Source organism: Corythoichthys intestinalis, chromosome 12 (assembly GCF_030265065.1).
Source record: "Corythoichthys intestinalis isolate RoL2023-P3 chromosome 12, ASM3026506v1, whole genome shotgun sequence".
Taxonomy (NCBI): domain Eukaryota; kingdom Metazoa; phylum Chordata; class Actinopteri; order Syngnathiformes; family Syngnathidae; genus Corythoichthys; species Corythoichthys intestinalis.
This window is the reverse complement of record NC_080406.1, coordinates 2276637-2304587: the sequence shown is the minus strand read 5'-3', so window position 1 is coordinate 2304587 and position 27951 is coordinate 2276637. Positions and strand designations below refer to the sequence as shown.

The window sequence follows — 27951 nt, the reverse complement described above, 5'->3', positions numbered from 1 at the left end:
GGCGAAAATTCTTGTGAATAAATGCTTAAATCCCCGAATTCTTCATAGATATGGATGTAAAACAGTCTCGATTATTGGTTAGAAGTAAAGAAACCATACAGTTAGCATTTATTTTACGTATATTGACGAAGTACCATGCTACTATGTTAGCGAATGAGGCTAGCGGCCACCTGGCGTAAACAGCTTTCCTGGCGAAAATTCTTTTGGATTAATGCTTAGTTCTCCGAATTCTTCATAGATATAGATGTAAAACATTCTCGATTTTTGGTTAAAGAAACCGTGCAGGTAGCGTTTATTTTGCTTCAATATTGCCAACTGCGAGGCTAGTCAGTTCTATGTGTGAACAAAGAAGAAAGTCCCTGCGAATAAATGCTTCAATCAAGCATGCATGGTACGAAAAATATATTTACCTTGAATCCTCGAACAAATCACTCCTGAGACAATCCTTCCTGTTTGTATACGGTACAGCTTTCATACTTTTTCAAAAATCCAAGCTTAAATCCGACATGACCGTCTTTGGCTATTACTAAATGAAGTTCGGCCCCCTCTGATAAGGTGTGACGCAAAGAATGATGGTGTCAGGTCAATAGATTTTTTAAGTCTATGGTATAGCAAAACTTAAAATGGCTATAAAATTCTCAAATTTTATGCTTGATGCACAAAAATTACCAAATGCAGAGATAATCACCAATATTTCCAGGATTAATAGCAATGTTTAACATATCATTTAAGTTTTTGCCAGAAATAGCAACTTATTATAATTATTATTATTTTTTTTTTTTACAAAATCCTACATGGCGGCCGTGACAAAACAAAGAGCTTTTTAGGTTGAATTTTTAAAAAATAAATGCTTAAATCGCACAATTTCTATAGATATGAACGTAAAACAGTCTAGATTCTTGGTTAAAAGCATAAAACGGGCAGTTATCGTTCATTTCATGTAAATATTTCCAAGCCAAAGTTACGGTATTGTGTAATCCAACATGGCGGCCGTCACGAAACAAAGAGTTTTTTTAAGTTGAAAATTCTTGTAAAGAAATGCGTAAATCCACAATTTTTAATAGATATGAACGTAAAACAGTCTAGATTCTTGGTTAAAAGCAAAAAAACAGGCAGTTTTCATTTTACATAACTATTTCAAGCAAAAGTTGCGGTATTGTGTAATCCAACGTGGCGGCCGTCACTAAACAAAGAGCTTTTTAATTTGAAAATTATTGTAAATGTAGAAATTCGTGGATTTACGCATTTAGATATGAATGTAAAACAGTCTTGATTCTTGGTTAAAAGCAGAAAAACAGGCAGTTTCCATTTTATATAACTATTTCATGCAAAAATTGTGGTATTGTGTAATCCAACATGGCGGCCGTCACAAAACAAAGAGCTTTTTAGGTTGAAAATTCTTGTAAATAAATGCTTAAGTCGCACAATTTCTATAGATATGAACGTAAAACAATCTAGATTCCTGGTTAAAAGCATAAAACGGGCAGTTATCGTTCATTTCATGTAAATATTTCCAAGCCAAAGTTACGGTATTGTGTAATCCAACATGGCGGCCGTCACTAAACAGAGCTTTTTAATTTGAAAATTCTTGTAAATATAGAAATTCGTGGATTTACGCGTTTGGATATGAATGTAAAGCAGTCTAGATTCTTGGTTAAAAGCAGAAAAACAGGCAGTTTTCATTTTATATAACTATTTCAAGCAAAATTTGTGGTATTGTGTAATCCAACATGGCGGCCGTCACGAAACAAAGAGCTTTTTAAGTTGAAAATTCTTGTAAATAAATGCGTAAATCCACAAATTTCTGTAGACATGAACGTAAAACAGTCTAGATTCTGGGTTAAAAGCAAAAAAACAGGCAGTTTTCATTTTACATAAGTATTTCAAGTAGGGCTGTCAAACGATTAAAATTGTTAATCGAGTTAATTACAGCTTAAAAATTAATTAATCGCAATTCAAACCATCTATAAAATATGCCATATTTTTCTGTAAATTATTGTTGGAATGGAAAGATAAGACACAAGATGGATATATACATTCAACATACGGTACATAAGTACTGTATTTGTTTATTATAACAATAAATCAACAAGATGGCATTAATATTATTAAAATTCTGTTCAAGCGATCCATGGATAGAAAGACTTGTAGTTCTTAAAAGATAAATGTTAGTACAAGTTATAGAAATTTTATATTAAAACCCCTCTTAATGTTTTCGTTTTAATAAAATTTGTAAAATTTTCAATCAAAAAATAAACTAGTAGCCCGCCATTGTTGATGTCCATAATTACGCAATGCTCATGAGTTCTTAAACCCATAAAATCAGTCGCACCCAAGAACCAGCAGAGGGTGACAAAACTCCAAAAAACACAAGTAACAAGTTGGCATTGCACTGTGCTGTCATTTTAAACTGTTTGAGCGGGGCATGTGCGTTAATTGCGTCAAATATTTTAACATGATTAATTTAAAAAATTAATTACCGCCCATTAACGCGATAATTTTGACAGCCCTAATTTCAAACAAAAGTTGCGGCATTGTGTAATCCAACATGGCGGCCGTCACGAAACAAAGAGCTTTTGAAGTTGAAAATTCTTGTGAATAAAATGCTTAAATTGCACAATTTCTATAGATATGATCGTAAAACACTCTAGACTCTTGGTTAAAAGCAAAAAATGGGCAGTTATCAATGATTTTAGGTGAATATGTCAAGCTAATATTAGGCAAATTTTTTTCCATTCATTTCATTGTATTCACAACGTTTCAAAGTGCATGCATGGTGCTATTTAATATAGTAATTACATTGAATCCTCGACCAAATCACCCTTGAGACACTCCTGCTGGCTTGTATGCAGTAAAACCTTTGTCCTATTTCCAATTAAAGCCGGCGTTAGAACACAGCGTGTTTGTGTTTATCACAGACAAAGTCATCTGACAATCAACATTGTGCCTGGGTCGGCCCCCTACGGGAATGTGTGGCGCAATGTCTGTGGAAGCTGTCTCGTCAACTGATGGTGGAGTAAAAGTACAAAAGTACTTGCTTTAAAATTTACAAGTAAAAAGTAAAAATATTTTCTCCCAATGGTAAAATGTAATACAGGTAGTCCCCGGGTTACGAACGAGTTCCGTTCCAACGCTGGCGACGTAACCCGCGTAAATCAGGATAAAGCCTTTAATAAATCTCAAAATAATTATCCAAACAGTCCACAAGTATTGTATTTTGTTTCATGATAGAGGATACACTGCCCCCTTGTGGCAGCGTTGAGTCTGAATGGACTGTCGCTTTGCGTGACTGAGGAGCAGACTCTTCTCAAATGGACAGCTGCGCTCTGGTTTGCCCCAAATCAGGTTGTAAGTTGTTTCAGCTAATATATGTTTGTGTATGCATTTGTAATGAAGTTTACAGCTACAGTTTGAGGAGTTACGCGTGAGCGATTGCTATGAGAGTTGTAAATAAATTAGCATTTGTAACATTTAAGCTAGCAATCTTTCGTTTGGCAAATTAGGATATTTTGATCTACTAAATTGACATATTGATCAGACGAGATGGACATTTGAACACCAATTGTTTTGTTTCAAGTGTTTTATTGTGAAAATGCACGTTGTTATAATCATACATGTACATTTGTGTGTGTTACAGCTTTACAAATTGTCGAAAGTGAAGGGAGTAAAAAGCTTCAAAAAGCACAATCGTCTTGTTTGCTGTCTGTAAAGCTGAACAACTTCATGTTTAGTGAGGACAGAACATGTCATATTCATAAAGTAAAAAATAAGATACAGTAGTCCCCGGGTTACGACAGACCCGCCTTGCGCGATTTCAACTTTGCGTCTTTTTTACTTTTACTTTGTGAGACACAGTGTTGCTAATCTTACTTTAAAAAACTAATTAATTACAGTTACAAATTACTTCTCCCAAAAAGTAATTGTGTTAGTAACTCAGTTACCTGAATGTAAGAGTTACTTGGCAAAGTAACTGGTGATAGTTTTCATGTTTTTTTTTTCTCAAAAAACAAAACAAAAAACCCCCCCCAAAAAAACAGGTCACACAATGTGAAGTTTAAAGGGTTTTTGGGACAATTGGCCCTAGCCCAATTCTTTACTCTCCACTTAACTAGACACAAGGGTCTTGCGATAACTAGATAGTAACCTTTGCTATGTGTGGATGTCATTTAAAGTTGTGAATCAACCGTTAAAGTTTTTTAAAAATCCTCCCGTTATTGCATTAGTTCCCTTCTGTCAACTTTCAACAATCAACATGTGTAAGTTTTAAGTTTTCATCATTTAAAGATAGATTTAAGTCAAGATTTTGCCGATTTAGGAGCATTTTAAAATAAAATTTTTAAAAAGTTACTTAGGTTCGCGAGGAAGGATCTCTACATCAGAGCCTTCCTGCGAGGTTTACTGCTTTAAGATGGCGGCTGTTTACTAACGCATGTAGTCCTTAAAACATGTTACCAATGCAGCAGTGTCTGTCTTTGCATCGAGTAGTTTGTAGGCTATGACTACACTCAGGTAAACGAGGGAGTTTATTTTATATCCAGCGATGAAGTTGGAAGCAGTTATGTGGCGTCGGAGCTACTCCTGTTCTGGTTTGTTTACATCCGTGGTACACTCAAAATGGCGCATGGAGGCGTGTCCGCTAGTTTGGGCACGTGACTGACAAAGACCGATTGGAGCCACCTAGCATCGCGTTTGCAACGGCGTCCTCCCCACTCCTGCTCTGCTCTCTCGTCTCCGTGAGTCCGTCTCTCTCACTTTTTTTATTCAACCAACTTAGTAACGCATAGTAACGCACGCCTTTCCCGCCTCAGTAACGGTAATGGCGTTGCCAAGATGAGAAAAGTAATTAGATAACACATTACTGAAAAAAATAACGCCGTTATATTGTAACGCCGTTATTAACAACACTGATTATAATAAACAAATACAGTACTTATGTACCGTATGTTGAATGTATATATCCATCTTGTGTCTTTCCATTCCAACAATAATTTACAGAAAAATATGGCATATTTAATAGATGGTTTGAATTGCGATTAATTAATTTTTAAGCTGTAATTAACTCGATTAAAAATTTTAATCGTTTGACAGCCCTAGTAAAATGATAATGATTTCTTTTTTTCCCATTCTTTTTTGTTTTTCATTGCAAGCAAAATCAATGAAGATATTATTACCAAAGCATTTGTAATTGCAATCGTTTTCTGGGAGAAATTAAACATTCTCTGACAGAATTGCAGGGGCGCTAGTACTTTTGGCCAGTAGTGTATTTGTTACATGTTTTAATGCATTTTTATGCTTTATAAACGATTTATGTCTGAATTTTGAGGGGCTTGGAAGGGTTTAGGGCATTTACATGGAAAACAAGTCTCTATTTACAGATTTTTCAAGTTAAGAAACTACTTCCCGAATCAATTAATTTCGTAGATGTACCACTATATTAGGATTATCTACTTAATAAATGCCGTTCCTCCCCCTTAAAATATGACCCTATTTCCGTAAAATTGTGAGTGTGGGATTTCCCCTCGTGAAATCACGTTCTGCTTCAACTGTGTTGTTACATGACATTTTTCTGAAAAGAATATTTACAATCAATCATATATAAATTAAAAAGAGGGTGAGGAGAGGGGGTTTCACATGTGGACTCGACCGAGGAGTTGACCTTGACGGGGTGACTAATCTGCGGACTGGCCCCTTTTAATGAGGGATTAGGACGGGACTAAAAGCGGCGGTAAAGGCGGGACGTCATCCGTCATTTGGCATCATATGCATGCCTATGGAGTTCACCGCACGTGTTATTGAGCTTATGCCAATAATCTTCCAAGAGCACCGCTGGCTGCTTAGTTATCACATGAACAGGTCAAGAAATCTGACCCACATTACTTACCTTCGTTTTGATATTTGTTACACAGACTTGTAGGGCTGCAGCTATCGAATATTTTAGTCATCAAGTATTCTGGAAATTCCATTGATTAATTGGTTAAAACATTTTTTAAGATAAAGAGCAATTATAAATATGGCGGAAAACACTCAGGTGACTTGGCGGTACGGGCTGCAAAAGTGCTTCTTCCTCTACAGACAGTAAGTGCCTTGTCCCGCATTAAAAGTATCCAGGCAAAACGTCATGCTTAGAGCTGACAAAAATGTAACAATTCCTTGAGGCGGAGAAAATTCAGCAATCAATTTATAAAACTGAGTTAAGTTATTTGAGTGTTTCAGCTCTACAAACTTGCAAGTTGGGGTCGGAAATTGGAAATGATCACATCACTTCCTGTTAAGGGGGCATTGTGACTTCCCGTTCATATTGGGTTACTTCCTGGTGATTTAAGTTATTATTAAGATGATCCATTCTTCACATTTTTTCTTATGAGTTTTTGGCTTCGGGAAACATATTAAGAAAACATCTTTCATATGTCGTAACGTCTACAGTGGTTTCTACAAGTTCCATAGCAGCAGTGTTTGATTGGCATTTTTGAAAGATTACCAGCAGAAAACAAGCAGTAATAACATGGATCGTATGCGAGGGCTAGTCCATGTTGACCCACTTCTGGGTTACGATGACATCGTCATGGTCTAAAAATTGCATTCGTCGCCTATCACCACGTGAGTCCATTGCACCATTCAGAAGTAACAATGTATTTTCTCCACAAGAGGGCAGTCATGTTGTGTTGTTCTGGCCTGAATTCGAGGATCTTTACGGCCGAATATGGTCATGTAATAGGTTATAGACTATGGAGGTTGAAAAGCGCTATATAAGTACACCATTTACCTATATTAAAATATAATAATTAAAGATGTCCCGATCGATCGGGATGCCGATCGATCGAGTCCGATCACGTCATTTTCAAAGTATCGGAATGTGCCAAAAAATATCTGACATGCCTTTTTTTAATATATATATTTTAATTAAATCGTTTTTTAAGTGTATTTAACAGACAAAATGTCTTACACTCATCCAGAATCTTGCTATCAAATTTATCGCCTTAGCGGCGGTAATTAATGGTTTTTAAATTAATCATGTCAAAATATTTAACGCATGCACTGCACGACCCACTCACGCATTGTCGCGTTCAATCTATTATGGCGCCGTTTTATCTATATATAGGGCTAAACGGCAGCGTATAATGAGTAGAGTGAATTTTGGCAGTCTTTGGAGCCTTTTTTTAATTGGCTAAAGCCTTACAATCCCTTTCTCAACCAGTAGATATATCGTGGGAAACAATGTGGGGAAGAAAGGTAATTGTTGATGTTTTTCTTAACATCCCATGTTATTTCCCAACGCAGAGAAGATATATCAATTGGTGCCACTACACAGAGTCATGGTTGCACTTCCCATCATGCATTTGGGCAGACCAGTTAAATGGCTACAGTATCATTTACTGAGAGCTCAACAAATACACTAGATGGCAATATTTAGTCACAATATACTAAGTCACAGTTGTCCTTTAAGAATTACAAGTCTTTCTATCCGTGGATCCCTCTCACAGAAAGAATGTTAATAATGTAAATGCCATCTTGAGGATTTATTGTCATAATAAGCAAATACAGTACATATGTACTGTATGTTGAATGTATATATTCGTCCGAGTTTTATTCATTTTTTTCTTAATGCATTGCCAAAATGTATATGATTGGGAAAAATTATCAGGAATGATTGGAATTGAATCGGGAGCAAAGAAAAGCAATCAGATCGGGAAATATCGGGATCGGCAGATACTCAAACTAAAACGATCGGGATCGGGAGGAAAAAAACAATCGGAACAACCCTGGTTATTATTAAGTTGATCCATTCTTCACATTTTTTCCTATGAGTTTTTGCCTTTTGGGAAACGTATGAACATCTTTCATATGTCGTAACGTCTAGAGTGGTTTCTACAATTTCCATAGCAGCAGTGTTTGATCGGCATGTTCTTTTTTTTTTGAAAGATTACCAGCAGAAAACAAAGAGTAATAACATGGATCGTTTGCGAGGGCGTGTCCATGTTGACCCACTTCTGGGTTACGATGATGTCGTCACGGTCTGAAATTAGCATCCGTCGCCTATTACCACATGACTCCATTGTACCATTCAGAAGTAACAATGTATTTTCTCCACTAGAGGGCAGTCGTGTTGTTTTGTTCTGGCCTGAATTCGAGGATCTTTTTGGCCTACTGTGGTCATGTAATAGATTATAGACTATATTAAAGTATAATAATATTTTATAAAGATGAAGTTGTGTTGAGGAAAAAAAAATCAGCCATGATTGTATGCAGTTAATCACAATGTTACCTGAGTAATCTTTTCAACAAATACTTTTTTTTACTTGTACTTGAGTAAAATTTGAGGATATTCTACCCACCTCTGCTTGCCGGTGATTTTAGGGCATTTAGACCAGCGTCCCATAATGACAGGACATCCACACGCAGAGGACGATGTCAAACAACTGCAAAATCATCTGGAACATTTCCTTTATTCTTTTTATTTTTCTTACTTTGAAATCTCTTTACAGAAGGACACAAGGAACACGGACCAAAATGGCGCCACATGCATGAGTCATTCTCGTCTTCTTTTTTTCACCCTCCGTCATAATCATAATAATAACACGTATGGGTTTTATTTAGAAAGTCCAAGAGTGGGGCGAGAGGATTTAAAAAAAAAAAAAGGCGGCGTTAATAAATAACGAGGGCCGATGTTTGTGTGCTTTTTCTTTCCGGTCCGAAGGGTCCGCGATGACGGGATGCATCTCCAAAAGAAACATCTAGTTTAAAAAAAAAAAAAGGGTCCTAGCCGGTACAGACACACTACTGATTTTGTAGCACGAGATCACGACGAGGATGGCGAGGGGGCTTCAGTAGACCCAGGAGACGGGCACCCATTGGCCGCTATTGCAAACCAGCTCCACTGCCTCCTCCAGGTGACCGATGGTGTCGTCGATCTCGTTGTTGATGATGGTCTGGTCGAAGTAGTGAGCGTAAGACTTCTGCAGGATCTCCGACTCCTTCTGGAGACGCTGCAAGGACTCGTCCTGAGGTAAAGTAAGTGAGATGACATCATCGTCGGGTCACTTTTTTATGTGATTGCTCAACTTGAGGCGGCGAGAGTAGGGGTGGGGACCTCTGGGTACCTCACGACACACACAACAATTATCAGGAAATCACTTTAGGATATTCTATCATACCACTAATAAACATAAAAACAAGCTATTTTCATTAGAGATCGATCGGGTCCGATCACGTTATTTTCAAAGTATCGGAATCGGCAAAAAAATATCGGACTTGCCTTTTTTTGATATATATATTTTTTAAATAAATCCTTTTCTAATTGTATTTAACGTTCAAGACATAATATGTTACACTCATCCAGAGTCTTTAGTTTTGGCTTAAGGTAGGGTTATGAAATTTATCCCGATAATGGCGGTAATTAATTTTTTAAAAATTGTCTCACGTTAAAATATTTAACGCAATTAACGCATGCGCTGCACGACCCACTCACGCATTGTCGCGCTCAATCTGTAATGGCGCCGTTTTACCTATGTAGAGAGCTAAAAGGCAGCGTAAAATGAGTAGAGTGAATTTTAGCTGCCTTTGGAGCCTTATTGTAATTGGCTAAAGCCTTAAAATCACTCTCTCAACAAGTAGAAAGATCGTGGGAAGCAATGTGGGGAAGAAAGGTAGTAGTTGATCTTTTTCTTAACACCCTATGTTATTTCCCAACGCAGAGAAGACATATCAATTGGTAGCACTACGCACAGTCATGGTTCCACTTCCCATCATGCATTTAGAGATGGCTACAGTATCATTTACTGAAAGCTCAACAAATACACTAGATGGCAATGTTTAGTCACAATATACAAAGTCACATTTGTCCTTTAAGAATTACAAGTCTTTCTATCCGTGGATCCCTCTCACAGAAAGAATGTTAATAATGTAAATGCCATCTTGAGGATTTATTGTCATAATAAACAAATACAGTACTTACTGTATATATTCGTCCGAGTTTTATTCATTTTTTTCTTAATGCATTGCCAAAATGTATATGATCGGAAAAATTATCGGGAATGATTGGAATTGAATCGGGAGCAAAAAAAAGCAATCGGATCGGGAAATATCGGGATCGGCAGATACTCAAACTAAAACGATCGGGATCGGATCGGGAGCAAAAAAGAAAACATGATCGGAACAACCCTAATTTTCATGTTTCTGCTGTAAGTTTATCACTTGTAGAGGTCCAATCCGTTTGATGTTGGAGGGATGGTAGCAGGGGTGAAAGTGGCTAGAATTTCTTGCCGGAACTCCCCGACGTAATATAACACATACAAAAACTGATTTTCATTCAAAATTGTATTTTTTCAATGATTTGCAAAATAAAAGTAAACAAGAACAGCAATAACCTCAACCTCCATCTCCTAATTTTTATTTTCCCTCATTTCCTCACATACTAAATGCCAAATCTCAATTTGAACTACTTAAAAACATAGGACGTATATTAAAATTGAAGTTAATGTAAACATTTACATTTTTTAAAATAATAATTAGGATATAAGTAACATACATTTAGAAAAATAAGTACAAATGACGTATATTATGCAGAGTTAAATGGAATATATTTTGAAGATGGCGCAAAACACTTTTCTAAATCATAAGAAAATGAATAAGTAGACTAACATAAATGAACAAATATAAGTCCAAAGTGCACATTGACAGCTAGATGTTCTGAACCTCCCCATCACAGCAAATAAAACTAAATATGATAAATAAGCCTCCTCAACTCTTTCGTTGCTCTTAAGGATTTGATCCATTTTCTGTTGTATTGCCCTTTTTTGGTCGCATCAATTCATCAAAACTTTTTTTTTCTGCTGTTCCAGAAAACATGCACATTTGAACCAATCAGAGCTAACTATCTCTGCTCATCACATGTCAGTATGTCAGCCGATTGAACGGATAAATGAGTCCAGGCGTTTTGCTTTGGTGCGTTCATTCGCACATTGACGTGACTCATCATCGTCAGACTCGGATAACTGCAGCAGCTGGGGAAACCTCCATGCCGTCCGTGGACTAAAATAAATAATAAATATTGGTGGGAACGGATTACGCTACACAAGCACTTTATTATGCTTGTTGTTAACACTTGTGTATGAAAATCTGATGTTGGTAGATTGTTTTCTTCTTGGAGATGAAATGCATGTGTGGCAGCTTAGCATTTTTTTTTTTCATAGCGTTTTGACAGTTGCCGTCATATTATTGGAATCAAAGCACCGTGTACCGGAACTGCGTTCTGGCCCTGAATCTTATACCGGAACTGCGTTCCTGACCGTTCTGGCCCACTTTCACCCCTGGAGGGTAGCGAATGAACAATTCGTTAGCGTTAGCGTCGCATTCGCCTTAAGTTTAGCATTTAGCGCGGCAAGCGTGGTCTTACTCTCGGAGTGTGTATCATCATCATCATCATCATCATCATCATGAAGTTGGCATTGGCTACAATATGTGCTCGTTTATTCCAAATTGTTGGAGACCTTTATTTATTTTTGGGCAAAAACTTTTGAATTTTACACACAAGTAAGCGTCGACTAAAACTAGATGTAGACATTTTTAAATGACTAAAATATGACCAAGACGAACGAATAAGTATTTTCATCTAAAAGACTAAGAAGAAAATTAAAGGGCTGCCAAAAACGTTAATAGGCGTTTTTTATATCAATTTCACTATTGCTAACTACCACATTAGGGCTGCAGCTATCGAATATTTTAGTAATCGAGTAATCGACTGATAATTCTATCGATTCATCGAGTAATCAGATAAAACATTTTTTTTTAGGTAAAGAGCAATTATAAATATATATGAGGAAAAAAGACATTTAATCCAATATTGTAACATTTTCAGTCAATCAATGTCTTTATTTTCGATGTACATTGTTGAAAACAGCCAACAATTGCGTCTACTAGACTAGAAAAAAAGTTCACTGCTTTCACTCAAAAAACTTCTAGATCTTATAAAAAAAACCCAAACATATTTCTTACCTAAAAATGTAATTACGCTTGATAACACACATCACTTGAAAGCTATGTGTTTTTTCCACGTGTTTCAATTGAATTTCCATTTGTGTCAAGCTATTTTTAAAGTTCTAGTTAAGTTTTAAGTTAGTCTAAACTGTAAGTACTGATAGGATTTTGAGTTTTTGTAGTGTTCAAAATAAATGTATGATACCTGCTGTATTGGAGCACATTAGGGACCAGTGCTACCTGGTGCTTTATTCAGCAATGACTACTGAGCTAAAACTGACAGTTAGCTTTATTATGTTTTAATTTTACACCCTCATCACTCAACTGCGCTGTGTTTTTACAGATTAAATAAAGCCTGTATGTAAAACACATTAGCCACGCATCGACAGTGGTCATTATCAATAGAAATCTAGCCCTCCGAAGGGCTAACCTTACGTGAGCGAGTGACAGTAACGTTATATTTATTAGTGCTGAGAAGTCTACTGCTTAAAGATGGCGGCTGCTTACTAACGCTACCCAGACGCGGCCGAGTATGTCATTTCGCAGTTCTAAATGCATGCGATATCTACAGTATGAGACGCATCGGACACTACCTGCTACCACTAGAGGCGTGTGAAATTTCCGATTCTTAGATTATTCGCGATTCGGCCGTGGAAGATTCGAGAACGATTCACAAACATCCAAATTCCGATTATTAAATTATACCAAGTAAAGCGGAACTAAAACACAGTCAGCGCGGTCTTCGGGACGCAATGAGGAACGGACCGAGGGCAAATATCATGTTCAACTCATGCCACTAGATAAAAAAACAAAAATTCCTGACTGCGGCCGACAGCTGGTTCAAACAACGCCCAGTTGCTAGTTGCTACACACATACGGCCACATACGGCTATAGTAGATATCACATATATGCAGAACTAGATGCTAAATGACAAACGATTGCAGTGTTAAAACATATAAAAAGAACTAGATGCGAAACACAGGCTTGCCGATTAGTAGTTGCCGCGTTGTAAACAGCCGCCATCTTAAAGCAGTAGACTTCTCTAGGAGGCTCTGTTGTAGTAAACCTAATTAACTTTTTATCTGAAATACTCCTAAATCAGCAAAATCTTGACTTGAATCTATAAATAATGAAACAGTTTTAAAACTTTGACATATTGTAAGTAGACAGAAGGGAAATTATGGCGTAACGGGAGCAATTTTATCAACTTTAACGGTTGAGTCACATCATTAAATTAATTGAATGTAGTTTAAAGCTGCTGATACAGAATGGGGACTGGAGTATTTCATTTAATGTTTTTAACTGTTAATTTGATACTTAAATATTAGTTTGGTTTAGCCTAATAGGATTTTTAAACTATTTTGGAACTAATGTACAAAACATTAAAAGGGGGGGTTTGGGTGACATCACTAATCGATTTATAATCGAATCGGAGCCTCTGAATCGTAATCGAATCGTTAGGTACCCAAAGATTCCCACCTCTAGCTACCACACCAGCATCATGCGGCCGTAGTTTTTAGCAACGTTGGCGTAGTTTGTAGCGGCTGTCGGCTGCCGTAAGTTTTTTTTTTTTTTTTTTTTTAATGGCTTTTTTCTCTATGCATGTGACGTCAGTGCGTTGTCCCGCGTTAAAAGTAGTCCGGGCAAAGCGTGATGCTTTGAGCTGGCAAAATTAAACGATTCCTCGAGGTGAATAAAATTACTCGGATCAGTTTTTAAACTCGAGTTACTCGAGTATTCGTTTCAGCTCTACAACACATAATCTGTGACCTAGACCAGTGAATAAATCAAGCTAATCTTGAATTTTCAATGCTTAAACATCGACACCTTCTTTAAAATGATAACCATTTGCTATACAGAAATCACGATATATCAATATCAATCACACCCTAATCTAGATGGTAACAGACAAACACAAAAACACAAGCTATTTGCTATTGGCTAGCAGGTGTCAGGCGGTACTTACTGGCAGAGTGCGACACCACCTGGGCGTCTGCGGAGGGCGCCAAAGAAACATGCATCGTGCGCAAAGGTAAGGCAGCGAGACAAATGAGAAAGAGCCCACACACGCGTGACATGCCGGCACACGCACAAACACCGAGACGCCATTACCTCGTCGATGCCCGGCGTGACGGTCGGCGCGGCGATGAAGACCACGTATGGCGCAAACTCGGCAGTGCGGAGGACTTTCAGTGCCTGGTACAGACAAAGCATTTTGTCCTGTTAAATTGCTTTTATTGGTATTTTGTATATGTATAGCATATTTAAACCACCCTTATTTATTTATATTACTATATTTAAGTATTTTATTTTGGCATTTTTAGTACGTTCTGCCTGTATGCAACTAAACAAAACAAGTTGAAAGCGCAGGGTAGTACTTTGGGTGTCAAATTCACCTCTTGTGGGACATTTTGCCAGTGTAGCACATTTTCGCACAACAACTGTTTTGTCTGCTCTCATCTCGTCTTTCCTGTTCATTTTGCTTTTGCTGCTGGTTTTGTAAATATCGGCAGTGCTGTCCTGCTCATTAATGTTCCACTCGGTTTCAATTTGAAAGGGCTGAACAGATGACATGTTTATGTAGTTAAAGTGTGACACTGTGGAAGTTCGGCAGCGTACCGCCCTGCGACGTCAACAATAATGGCGACTTAGTAGTTAATATTGCACCTTGTATCAGGAAGTTATTAGTCATTTACTGAATTGCCGTGTTGCCAAAAAAACACCCGACTTTGGTACCCTGCCCAGGTCAGGCCCGTGAATGAAAACTCACCATTTTCATAACCTAACATCTCTTATGTGTCAAGAACAGTTTGACCAATTTTGAGGAGGGTCCAAATAACTGCCTCAGCGTAATGGTCTCAAACGTACATGCTGGTTTTGCAGTAAAATGGCATGTTTTTCAACATTCAATCCAAAATACCCCATTTCTTGTTGGGTTTGGAAGATGGGTGTTATAGACTTTTTGAGGCAGTTTTGGACAACGCATGGACTCTCCAAATTTCATCGCTCTACGTTAAAAAACATCAAAGGGCATTTTTAAAATGTAAAGGGGGCGCCACTGAGCCATTTTATGACATTTTTTCGTAACGTTGCTAAATTACTACGGTATTTATACTTTTAGCAGTTTGTACCTTTGTCCCATCTTATGGCAATTTCTTAAAATATTAATAATTCACATCATTAAAAGCTTTACATACACATGCATTCTTGTTTTAAAAAAACTGGAAAATTAACAGTTTCAGTATTTTTAAAAATATTTTTTCCATTTTCATACTTTCATCAAAACAATACTTTTAACAGTTTTTGTCATATGACATGTCTTTTTTATTTATTTATATATATATATATTTAAATTACTTGTTAACCCCCTCCCATCCCAATACTTCGAATTAGAACTTTTTTTTCTTGTAATATTACATCTTAATTTCTGTAAAATGCCAACTTTTGACAGTATACATTTTCAAACCTTTATCAAAACAGTAATTTTCACTTTATCATATGAAATCATTACTAAAGAATACATATCTTGAAATTATATATTTGTCTTTATAATATTGTGGCAAAATTATTTTTTTTCCTTGTTAAAACTTTTTTCACCCATGATTTCAAATTTTATCCTACTTTTGCTTCAATTGAACAGATTTAAAGCTAGCAAACACCAGACTTGTGCTAGCTTAGCCACTCCGGAGCCCTGTGACTAACAAATAACTAACAAACTGCACGGAATTTGTGGAAACCAATTAACTCGAAAATTAAGCCTAATGTCAAAAATCCTGAACTTCCCCGTTAAACTCATGAAATCTTTTTTCCTTGTAAAATTTAAATGTTCAGGAACAACAGTACTGTATATAAACTTTTAAGTGACTGCACATTAGTGGAACATTCAAACACAGACCTGAGGCTCGACGTCCAGGATGGCGACCAATCCCTGCTGGTGGATCTTGCGAATGGTCTCCAGGCGCGTGCCGTACATGGCGTCCTCGTGGCTGCCGTACTCCAGGTACTCGTTGTTGCTGATGTCCTGCATCATCTGATCGTGCGATACGAAGTAGTAGTTTTTTCCGTTCTCCTCGTCCTTCTTGGGGGGTCTCGTTGTGTCTGCGGGAAGACCCGGACACCTGAAAATTCTGCTAAAAGGGACTGCTCGCGTGCGCGTGTCGCCGGGCTTACGTGGGATGGGGTAGGCGAATCTGTCGGGGTGTTTGGTAATGAGGGTGTTCTTGATGTGTCTCCTGCCGACGCCATGAGCACCTTGGAAAGAAAAAAAATTCCACACAGAAAGGTATTATTTCATAAATCACAAGAGAGTTACATCAAGATTCTACAGATGTTATCACATGACTACTCCAGCTCAGATCTAACTTAGGCAGTCAAAATGGATTGGATGTCGGTTGCTGTCAGTGGCAGCGAATGAGTTAATTTTTCAAATTTTGGCATCCGTTAAAAAGCAACCTTTTATGAAAATATATTAGTTTTCCCAATCACGTCATTTTCAAAGTATCGGAATCGGCAAAAAAATATTGGCCATGCCTTTTTTTTTAATATATATATATATTTTTACATTAAATCGTTTTCTAATTGTATTTAATGTTACAGACATTTGTTACACTCATCCAGAGTCTTTAGTTTAGGCTTAAGGTAGGGTTATCAAATTTATCCCGATAATGGCGGTAATTAATTAAAAAAAAAAAAGTATCACGTTAAAATATTTAACGCATTTAATGCATGCTCTGCACAACCCACTCATGCATTGTCGCGCTCAATCTGTAATGGCGCCGTTTGACCCATAAAGAGAGATAAATGGCAGCGTAAAATGAGTAGAGTGAATTTTGGCAGCCTTTGGAGCCTTGTTTTAATTGGCTAAAGCCGTACGATCCCTCTCCCTACAATTAGAAATATCATGGGAAGCAATGTGAGGAATCAAGGTAGCAATTGATCTTTTTCTTAACACCTTATGTTATTTCCCAATGCAGAGAAGATATATCAATTGGTAGCACTACGCACAGTTATGGTTCCACTTCCCATCATGCATTTGGGCATGACTACAGTATCATTTACTGAAAGCTCAACAAATACACTAGATGGCAATATTTAGTCACAATATACAAAGTCACATTTATCCTTTAAGAATTACAAGTCTTTCTATCCGTGGATCCCTCTCACAGAAAGAATGTTAATAATGTAAATGCCATCTTGAGGATTTATTGTCATAATAAACAAATACAGTACTTATGTACTGTATGTTGAATGTATATATTCGTCAAGAGTTTTATTCACTTTTTTCTTAATGCATTGCCAAAATGTATATGATCGGGAAAAATTATCGGGAATGATTGGAATTGAATTGGGAGCAAAAAAAAAAAGCAATCGGATCGGGAAATATCGGGATCGGCAGATACTCAAACTAATACGATCGGGAGCAAAAAAAAAAATGATCGGAACAACCCTAGTTTTCATTGAATCTGGGAAGGTCTCACCTAACAATACAAGCGTTTTTCTCTTGAAGGCGGGCAGCTTGACCACTTCTTCGTACGTCACCAAATCTAATTGGTCAAACACTGATGAGATGGAGAGAGCGAAAACAAAAGTTAGTGGCAAAGACGGCAACGGTTTTCCTTAACAACCTGAGTGAAAGTCCAGCAAATATCACTAGTGTTGCACCGGTACCGACAGTATTCTGAAGAAATGCTATTCTTACTTGAGTAAAATTTTTGGCTACGTTACCCACCTCTGTTAGTTGGTTCTAGGAATCAGGAGCCAAAAATGGTATCGGCACAATACTAAAATCACATACAGTGCCCTCCATAATTATTGGCACCCCTGAAAAAGATGTGTTTTTTAGCTTCTAATAATTTTTTTTTCATTCAAATAATATGGGACCTTAATGGAAAAAAGAGAAAAATACAGCCTTCAATACAAGTGCATTTAGTCAGTGGGGAAAAAATCCCACATAAAGAAGTAATTATTTGACATCAAATAATGTGGGTCACAATTATTAGCACCCCTGGTGTTAATACTGTGTACAACCCGCTTTTGCCAACAAAACAAGGTCTGGGGACTGAGATGGCCATGGGATGAGCTTGATTTTTGTGTCTGGTGAACCATTTCTGTGTAGATTTGGCCATATGTTTAGGGCAGGGGTGTCCAAACTTTTTGCAAAGGGGGCCAGAATCGGTGTGTTAAAAATGTGGGGGGCCGACCTTGGCTGGCATCCTTTATGTAGAACAATATGCAAATTTTAGCAAGCCATTCTGTGTGTCACATTTGCTTTATTATTATTTTTTTAATTAATAATTTCCGCAAAATCTTGCAACTAGCCTTTGTGGCATTCTTTCATCACTTAGGCTCTTGCTGCTGTAAAATTAAACTAGCTTTTAATTGCTTCAATTTCTCGCTACGTATTTTCCTTGTAATCCTGTCGTACATGTCAGCTTGTCTTGTTTAGTAATATCGCCTCACATCGAATTCTTTAAAAACAGCGACTGTGAGGCAGACACAGTTTTTGCGTATTTTAGTGAAGAAATAGTCCAATTTCCACCTATCCTTGAAGCGTTGGCCGTCACAGTCAACTTTTTTTTTTTTTGGTCGATTGTCGCCATTTTAGAAAATTGAGAGTAAAGGGTCACGCGGGGTAATGTTGCTTTGAGAGCTGCTGCCTTTTAGTTGGTAAATGAGGAGCAGTATTTAGTGTGTAAGCTACTTCATATGCTGGTAGCAGTACTGCTGACCAATTTTTAAGGTCTGTGTGCAGGCCAGACATTATTGATTTTATGACACAGGTTGGGGGCCGGATGAAATCTGACCACGGGCCACATTTGGCCCCCGGGCCGCACTTTGGACATGTCTGGTTTAGGGTCATTGTCTTGCTGAAAGACCCAGTGACGACCCATCTTCAGCTTTCGGGCAGAAGGCAACAGATTTTGATTTAAAATGTCCTGGTATTTCAAAGCATTCATGATGCCATGCACCCTAACAAGGTTCCCAGGGCCTTTGGAAGCGAAACAGCCCCACAGCATCACTGACCCACCCCCATACTTCACAGTGGGTATGGGGTGCTTTTCAGCATGCGCATCTTTCGTGGCACGCCAGACCCACTTCGAGTGTTTGTTGCCAAAAAGCTCAATCTTGGTCTCATCTGACCAAAGCACACAGTCCCAGTCTTCAACTGGGACCGTGTGTATTTTTCTGTGAGTATTTTTGGGGTCATACAAAGTATTAACACCAGGGTTGCTAATAATTGTGACACACATTTTTTGATGTCAAATAATTTTTTTCTTAATGTGGGATTTTTTCCCCACTGAATGAATGCACTTGTATTGAAGGTTAGATTTTTCCCTTTTTTTTCCATTAAGGTCCCATATTATTTGAAAAAAAAAGAAAAAAAAATAGAAGCTAAAAAACATATCTTTTTCAGGGGTGCCAATAATTATGGAGGGCACTGTATTTATTGTAATCTATTAGGAATGATCTTTAATGTTGTGAAATGCTGCATTCAAGAAACAAGCTAACAAAATTCCAATGAGGCAGCGACACCAAATTTTAAAATTTAATAACACAGATTTGAAACCTTCCAAAACGATAGTTTCTTACTTCCCAGTATAGTCAGATGCAGCACGAGAAAATCTACATTGATTTTAGCCTAGCCAACAAATACATTTGACAATGTGGTCACATGACTACAACTCCTTCGAATCGAGGCACACATGGCGGCTTCGGTCTTCTGTTGTTCGACGCCAACAGAAAGTGAGGTGGAAGGCCGCCGGGGACTGAGAAGAAGTAACCCGCGGGGAGCTTTCAAAGTAAAAGCGCGAAGCAATACAGAGTGCTTGTCAACGTGGTTACTTACATGCACAGAGGTCGTTCAGTAGGAGCAAGCGAGAAAAGATGGACAGGAGGGTTACAATAGCAGTTTTAGACACAAATTTACACAGAATAGATGGGAACACACACACCCGATGCTGATTTGAGTGAAAAATCAGCCATTTTAAGAAGATCAAAACACTTAAAGCAACACTAGGTAACTTTTTTAGTTTCTGTCGATTTTAGGACAAAAGCGGTAGTGTTTTGCTTTAAGGAAGACTGCATTTCCCATTAGGACCAGCGCACATTGGCAGTATTGTAAAAATATCACTCAATCAAAAACCAATCTCCTGGTCGCCTGCAGATGGATTAAGCAACGTTTCTGTTTCCAGTGGCTCTGTGCAGGATAAATAGTAATAAGGTAATGAATCCAGTTGTGGCTAAACAACAGCATATGATGGTTAGTAACCATAAGCGGATTTTAAGGGGGGGCCGAAAAGTGTCTTTGCATGTAATTGACTTATAGCCTTTATATATAAAAGTTGTAAAGCAATAAAACTGCAACAAAAATAAATGAAAAGAACAAAAAAACATTTTGATAATAGGTCAAAATTATTTTTCGAGCACTTTAGACTGTCATTTGCTTTGCATATAATTAAAAAAATATATATACAGTATATTTAAAAAAAAAAAAAAAAGATTTTTTTTCTTTGATTGAAAATATTTTTTGCAAATGAATGATTTAGACACAAATGTCCTTATCATAATATGGCCAAAACACAAAAAGGATTGCTTCAAACAAAGAAAAATTTTTCAATGAAAAATGAAGTGTTCAAATGCAGATTTTTCAATCCCAAATATTTTTTCGCATTCAAAAACTTTTTCTATGATTGTTCATTTTTTGACTGAAGTGATTTTTTATTTTGAAAATTTATTTTTTTGAAGCAACTCTTTTTTTGATCAAATAATGAAGACAAAAATGTTCTAGCAAAAATGTGGCCCAAACACAAATCAACATTTCTTCTATCAAAAAAAAAAAAAAAAAAAAAAAAAAAAAACAACTTCAATCCAAAAAAAAAAAAAAAAATCAAAGAAAAATAACTTTCGCATGCATTTTTTTTTTTTTTTTTAGTTTTTTTGAGTTTCAAATTTATTTTTGCATTCATTTTTTTCTAATTAAGCGGCTTTTTCTTTTTGGTTGAAAATACATATTTTGATTGAAGCAGCTTTTTATTGGATTGAATAATAAAGACACAAATCTACCTCCTTAAGGCTCCACCCAGGGGATACAATTTTGACTGGGGTAACTACATTGGCAAAACACCAATGTTAATTTTATTGCTGACACTGCGTTTCGGGGTCATCAACATGTTGTGACCCCCCGCCCCAAAAATCAAACTCCGCCTGTGTGGCTTAGTGTGGCGAACCCCCCCCACCAAACTCATCAATGTCGGTTTGGGGGGGGGGGTGCGTCATGCCAGCGATACAGACCCTCTCAAGACTCGTTGTCAGTTGACATATCATTCCAAATGTTATGAAAATATTTGATAAAGGTTGAAAAGTTAGCTAGTGTTGCTTTAAAACACACTGCACTGTACTAATACACAAGCACAAATACACCACTTCATGCACTTCCAAATCAACATGCAAATATTTGCAACATATATACTGCACGTGTATTTAGATATTCTGAAATACCCTGAACACATCGTGAAAAATGCACCCCAATACACATTGCGCATGTAATAACACTGTTAACACGTGCGTACAAATGTGCATACCTGCATTGTGCTTGGCCAAATACTTGTCTTTGTACTGCTTCTTCTTCTTGCCGAACCAAGTGCAGCTGGCCTGTTGCTCCTGCTTGGTCTTCTCCATGGCCATGCATGCCACACGCCTAAAACACACACACATAAGTCAGTGTTAAAAAGCCAACCCGTTAGCGTGAATGTCAAAATAAAACTATTACAAATTCCTTAAAAATTTAAAAGGTGAAAATAAAACTACAAAAGCAAAACATTTTGTGCAGTAAGAAAAGTGCAAATGCAATAACTTCTATGTTGCATTTTTTTGGGGGGGTTGGCCATGCTGCTGTTGTCTTCAGTTATCGTCATGACAAGTGACAGTACCTCGACCAATGAGATGCCTGCATATTCTTAAAAAGTATTCTTTTGTTCTACAAATCACACTATTTTCAATTTTCTTGATAATACTGGACAAAGCATACTTTTTTCCCCCACTCCAATACGGGACGATTCCATTTTTCAAGGGACAGTTGGCAACCCTACATTCGCAGCTTTTGATTGAAAAAGTTCGGACACCCCTGTTCCGTGAGTTCTTACCACTCTTGTAGCTCGGGTGACGGGATGAGGCCGGCCGTGCCGTTCTTGGTGTTCTCCAGCTTGCCCTGCCACCAGTTGTGGTCGTCTTTGGAGATGATCTGGATAATGTCGCCCACGCGGAAGCGGATGCCGGCCTCCTTGCAGGGGATCAGCTCGTCTTTGGAGGGGTCGTACTCAAACTGAGCCCTCACGTAGATCTGCGGGGAGGGAGGAAGTTTCAAGTGGGAGGCAAGCGCATGGTGCAGTGCTAAAAAAAGCAGCAGAGCTGAGAACCGAAAGTGGTGATTGCCATGTGGCAGAATGGCATTTTTTTTCCATGTGGCAATTTTTTTTTGCCATGTGGCAAAATGGATTTTCCAATGTGGCATTTTTTTTGCTATGTGGCAAAATGCATTTTGGTTTGTGGCATTTTTTGGGGGGGTGTATGGCATTTTTACGGGGTATTTGTTAATTTTTCAGGTCATGCACGTTCATGCCATTGACGGCTATGCACGTCCAAATTTCCAATTCATTTTAAATGGCAGAAAAACATGTGTGGCTGTTACTTTTGACCATAAACTTTACATTCGAGCGTATTGACATTCAACTGGCACCCAAGTAAGGCTATGCCATTGACGGCTATGCACGTCCAAATTTTCATGTTGAATGTTAATGCGCTCTAATGTAAAGTGTATGGTCAAAAATCATAGCCATACATGTTTTTGCATTTTGCCATATACATAAAAAAAAAAAAAAAATCACACGTCAAAATCCATTTTGCCACCTGGCAAAACAAAAATGCCACATGGCAAAATCAATTTTGTCACATGGCAAAAAAAAAAAAAAAAAAAAAAGCCACATGGCAAAAAAATGCCACATGGCAAATCCATTTTGCACATGGCAAATACCACTTTTGGTTCTCGCTGTCTCTCAAAAAAAAAGGATGGACGGACGGGGTAAAGAGGCGGTAAGAAGGGAGGAGTGGCTAAACTAGGCTAGGCTAGGTGTCTGTGGTAGTCACGGCACAGGCCTCGTTTGGTTCAGGGTTGTAGGGGTACGGACCACAATCTCTTACCTTGACAGACATTTTGTCCTTGATTGGAGGTCTGGGTACAATCTATGGATTTGAAAGCGTCACAAATATCATGCAAACACCCTTGAAGAAAACACTGCACACCTTTGCCGTATGTTTCAAAATGTCCACTTCTCGGCAATTGTCAATCAGGTACTGCAAGGTCATTTTTATATGATCAAAACTGTATTTTACAAATACAGTAATAAAAGTAGGGATGTCCCGATCGCATATTTTTGCACCCGAGTCACCTGATTTCGTGAATCTGCAGATACAGAGTCCCGATCCGATATGATCAGATTTTTTGTTTTTTTTTTCATGTCACAGTACTGTACTGTTTACAGTACTACTTCTTTTACCGGGATTGTTGCAGAGTATAAAACGTATATATTTTTGTTTCTTTTTCTTCTTTTCCATTGTATTTCTGGATTATTTTGTTACTATTTAGCCCTTAAAAAATATATGGAAGCAGATTGCCCTAAACAGTGCGTTTCCTTGTGCACTGCCCGACAGCCAGGTAACACTGAATGTCCTCCAATAAAAGACAAGGCTTGTTCTTTTCTTGTTTTTATATGAGGTCATTTGTTTAAGTTTGTGAAACTGTAGCAAAGAAACATGCATGCAGTCAACACAACTGCACAAACCACGCTGGTATACAAATACCATGTAGAGATCACACTTCACATGAGCTACAAGTATTAGTGAGCTTCCATGCAGCAGGACATTACGTAATTTTTGGACTCTAAGCCGCTACTTATTTACCTCATTTTGAATCCTAAGGCTAATAGTCCAGTGAAGCTTATTTGTTGATTAATTTGGGTTAATAGGTAACACTTTATTTGACAGCCGTGTCATAAGACTGTCATAAGAACATTATTGTGACATGAGACTATCATGGCCATTAAAAAAATGCTGATGAAAGATGTCATTAAGTATCATTTGGCAAATTATGTCACTAACTCCTTTTATGTTAAGCTTGGATCTTTTACATCTATTCAAAAGTGAGATAATTTGACACAAAATGACACCTGTCATAAGTATTAATAAATGCTTTTGGCAGTGCTAGGTCACAATTATGACGGTTTTGTGACAGTTTTAGGGCTCCACTGCCAAATAAAGTTCTACTAAATACCATTACTAGCAATTACTGAAACAACTGGAACAGTAACTGAAGAAATAATTAGCACAGAACATGAATTTTGATTGTTATTTACAACTGTAGTGCTGCAATGCACGCTAAGAGGCATGTTGGACGACAACAGTGTTGACAGCAGGTGGCAGCAGAGGTTGACTGTCTCCCCAAAGGGAGCAGTGATAGCCAAATGAAGTTTCTTGACGGAATGATGGTGGTACTTGTGGTATTATGACATGTACAGTGGGGCAAATAAGTATTTAGTCAACCACTAATTGTGCAAGTTCTCCCACTTGAAAATATTAGAGGCCTGTAATTGTCAACATGGTTAAACCTCAACCATGAGAGAGAGAATGAGGGGGCAGGAAATCACATTGTTTGATTTTTAAATAATTTATTTGCAAATCATGGTGGAAAATAAATATTTGGTCAATACCAAAAGTCCATCTCAATACTTCGTTATGTACCCTTTGTTGGCAATAACGAAGGCCAAACGTTTTCTGTAACTCTTCACAAGCTTTTCACACACTGTCGCTGGTATTTTGGCCCATTCCTCCATGCAGATCTCCTCTAAAGCAGTGATGTTTTGGGGCTGTCGTTGGGCAACACGGACTTTCAACTCCCTCCTCACCCCGTGGTGCGGGGTGAGGAGGGATGAGAGATGTGGAGGAATGCAGTCTTCCTTAAAGCAAAACACTACCGCCGCCAGGGACTCAAATCCTGCACTGCCAGACGTGTCCCCCTGCTGAAGAAAGTACACGTCCAGGCCCGTCTGCGGTTCGCTCGAGAGCACTTGGATGATCCAGAAGAGGACTAGGAGAATGTGTTATGGTCAGATGAAACCAAAATAGAACTTTTTGGTAGAAACACAGGTTCTGTTGTTTGGAGGAAAAAGAAGACTGAATTGCACCATACCCACTGTGAAGAATGGGGGTGGAAACATCATGCTTTGGGGCTGTTTTTCTGCAAAGGGACCAGAACGACTGATCTGTGTAAAGGAAAGAATGAATGGGGCCATGTATCGAGAGATTTTGAGTGAAAATATCCTTCCATCAGCAAGGGCATTGAAGATGAGACGTGCCTGGGTCTTTCAGCATGACCATGATCCCAAACACACAGCCAGGGCAACAAAGGAGTGGCTTCGTAAGAAGCATTTCAAGGTCCTGGAGTGGCCTAGCCAGTCTCTAGGTCTCAACCCTATAGAAAATATGCGGAGGGAGTTGAAAGTCCGTGTTGTCCAACGACAGCCCCAAAACATCACTGCTCTAGAGGAGATCTGCATGGAGGAATGGGCCAAAATACCAGCAACATTGTGTGAAAAGCTTGTGAAGAGTTACAGAAAACGTTTGGCCTCCGTTATTGCCAACAAAGGGTACATAACAAAGTATTGAGATGAACTTTTGGTATTGACCAAACATTTATTTTCCACCATGATTTGAAAATAAATTATTTAAAAATCAAACAATGTGATTTTCTGTTTTTTCCCCTCAACATTCTGTCTCTCAGGGTTGAGGTTTATGTTGACCATTACAGGCCTCTCTAATATTTTCAAGTGGGAGAATTTGCACAATTAGTGGTTGACTAAATACTTATTTGCCCCACTGTATATGACATATGTCTTATAATGCCACTGTCAAATAAAGTGTTACTAGTTATTATCTTTTGGTTTAAATATCCCATAATACAGAGCGGACAGCTGCGGCTTATACTCCAGTGCGGCTTATCTATGAACAAATGATGTTTTTGTGTCAAATTTGGTGGGTGGCGCCTTATAGTCTGAAAATTATGGTATCAACAAATGTAATTTATATAGCTCTTCATTATATACACACATACAGTATACTGCATATTAACAGGTTGGTAAAGATGTTAAATACTTACATATATTTTCCGAGGCAGAAACGTAACAGAAAGCACTAAACAGCGTCAATGCAACCGACAGGCTGTGTTCTGTGCAAGTGAACGAGCCTGTGGTTCAAACTGCATCACACCATGGACGCAATCAATTTATATGACCACAATGTGGCAGTAACGTACTGTAAATTGTCAACTGGCTCTTAACACTGGAGACTCTAGCCAGCACAATAAGTTTATTTTATATTAAAAACCCAATCCTTTTTTGATCCTATGAAAAATGGCCCGATTTCTGATCATGTGATCAGACCGGGACATCCCTAGTATTATATTTAATATAAATAAGGAACAAATGTTAACAAAGCAAAAGGGCAAAAGTACATTATACAGTATTTGTATGATTACCAGCATATAAAGGAATGTTATGTAGTGCACTTTGGTAACCTATCGGAAAGGTAAGGAGGGTGCACGACTGTGAGGGGATAATGACATGATGATTAGTGAGGGTTGCTTAGCTGCTTTTGGGTCAAATGCTCCACGTGGATGTGATGCTCACCTGGCTTGGCATTTTTTTCAGGATGGCTGGAGTTAACAAGGCCTGTGCCGTTAATACCACAGAGTAGTCGTTTGTGCAAAATGTGTGTATTAGAAAGGCAGATGACTGGATGCCGAGGGTAGCGGTGGCGAAATCAACCATTCATGATCATCGTTAATTTTGGTTGGAACTTTAGTGTATGAGGGGAAAAATGTACAGTTCTCACTTTGGAAAGTGAAAGAGCAAAATGAAATACAGTGGTACCTCAAGATACAAAATGAATACGCATTGTGATTTTTTTCGCACAATGAACTGCGTTTTACATGTAAATTGCCTAATTCGTTCCAAGCTTTACTATGAATGCGATGTCCGAAAGTGAGACCAACAATAGGCCAATAGGAGAGCAAGTTCTGGTATGAGTGACACAACCTGACACTGCTATGATGCAGGCTAACTACACATAAAACGGCACACATTGTGAACATGTGACAGAAACTAGGGCGCATTTTTGTCTCGTTGTCGTCTCGTCAGACGAAAATTGGCACGGTCTTGTTATTAGACACGTTTTTAGCTCATTATTGTCTCGTCATCGTCATGAAAAAATTATTTGCAGATGAAATATTTTCGTTATAGTTGACGAAAATAACACTGTGGTGGTTTAAGGAGTTAGAACTCCATTACCCAGCATGCAATGGGATTACCCATGAGGCCACACAAGGAAGTTTACTCCTCAGTACACTGTGCGAGTAGCAGAGTGAAAACGAAACTGTTCATTAAAGGTTTGAGTATAGACTTCATTACCTTTTGACGTGACACTTTGTCATTCTTTGCGTAACGCCTTATCACAGGGTGCCGAGCTTCACTTAGTAATAGCCGAAGACGAACTACGACAAGCTGTACCGCATACAAACAGGAAGAACTGTCTCGGGTGATTTGTTCGAGGATTCAAGGTAAATATTATAGTTTTCGTATCATGCATGCGTGATTGAAGCATTTATTCGCAGGAATTTTCTTCTTTATACATGGAGCCGGCTAATTTTCATAACTGACTAGCCTGATAGTTGGCAATATTTACGCGAAATAAATGCTACCTGCATGTTTTTTTGCTTTTAACCAAGAATCGAGACTGTTTTACGTCCATATCTATAAAGAATTCGGGGATATAAGCATTTATTCACAAGAATTTTCGCCAGAAAAGCTCTTGTTTACGCCAGGCGGCAGCTAGCCTCATTAGCTAAAAGAATAGCATTGTACTTCGACAAT

General features: G+C 38.0%; 1 protein-coding gene across 21 annotated transcripts in view; it reads right to left on the bottom strand.

Annotated features, from left to right (window-relative positions):
• Positions 1-8425: 8425 nt before the first annotated feature.
• caska (calcium/calmodulin-dependent serine protein kinase a) overlaps positions 8426-27951 on the bottom strand; it is a 184446-nt gene continuing 164920 nt past the window's right edge. For 7 of the 21 annotated variants that reach the window (XM_057852415.1, XM_057852425.1, XM_057852424.1 and 4 more), the window contains 9 exons: positions 23171-23212; positions 22117-22313; positions 21556-21671; positions 17452-17532; positions 16145-16225; positions 15870-16072; positions 14087-14170; positions 13941-13967; positions 8426-8999 (listed from right to left, as the gene is read on the bottom strand). In XM_057852415.1, coding sequence (XP_057708398.1) covers positions 8823-8999; positions 13941-13967; positions 14087-14170; positions 15870-16072; positions 16145-16225; positions 17452-17532; positions 21556-21671; positions 22117-22313; positions 23171-23212 — 1008 coding nt within the window. In that variant the 3' untranslated portion in view covers positions 8426-8822. The remainder of the gene's footprint in view (positions 9000-13940; positions 13968-14086; positions 14171-15869; positions 16073-16144; positions 16226-17451; positions 17533-21555; positions 21672-22116; positions 22314-23170; positions 23213-27951) is intronic. The other 14 variants (XM_057852434.1, XM_057852430.1, XM_057852432.1 and 11 more) reach the window with 6 other exon arrangements.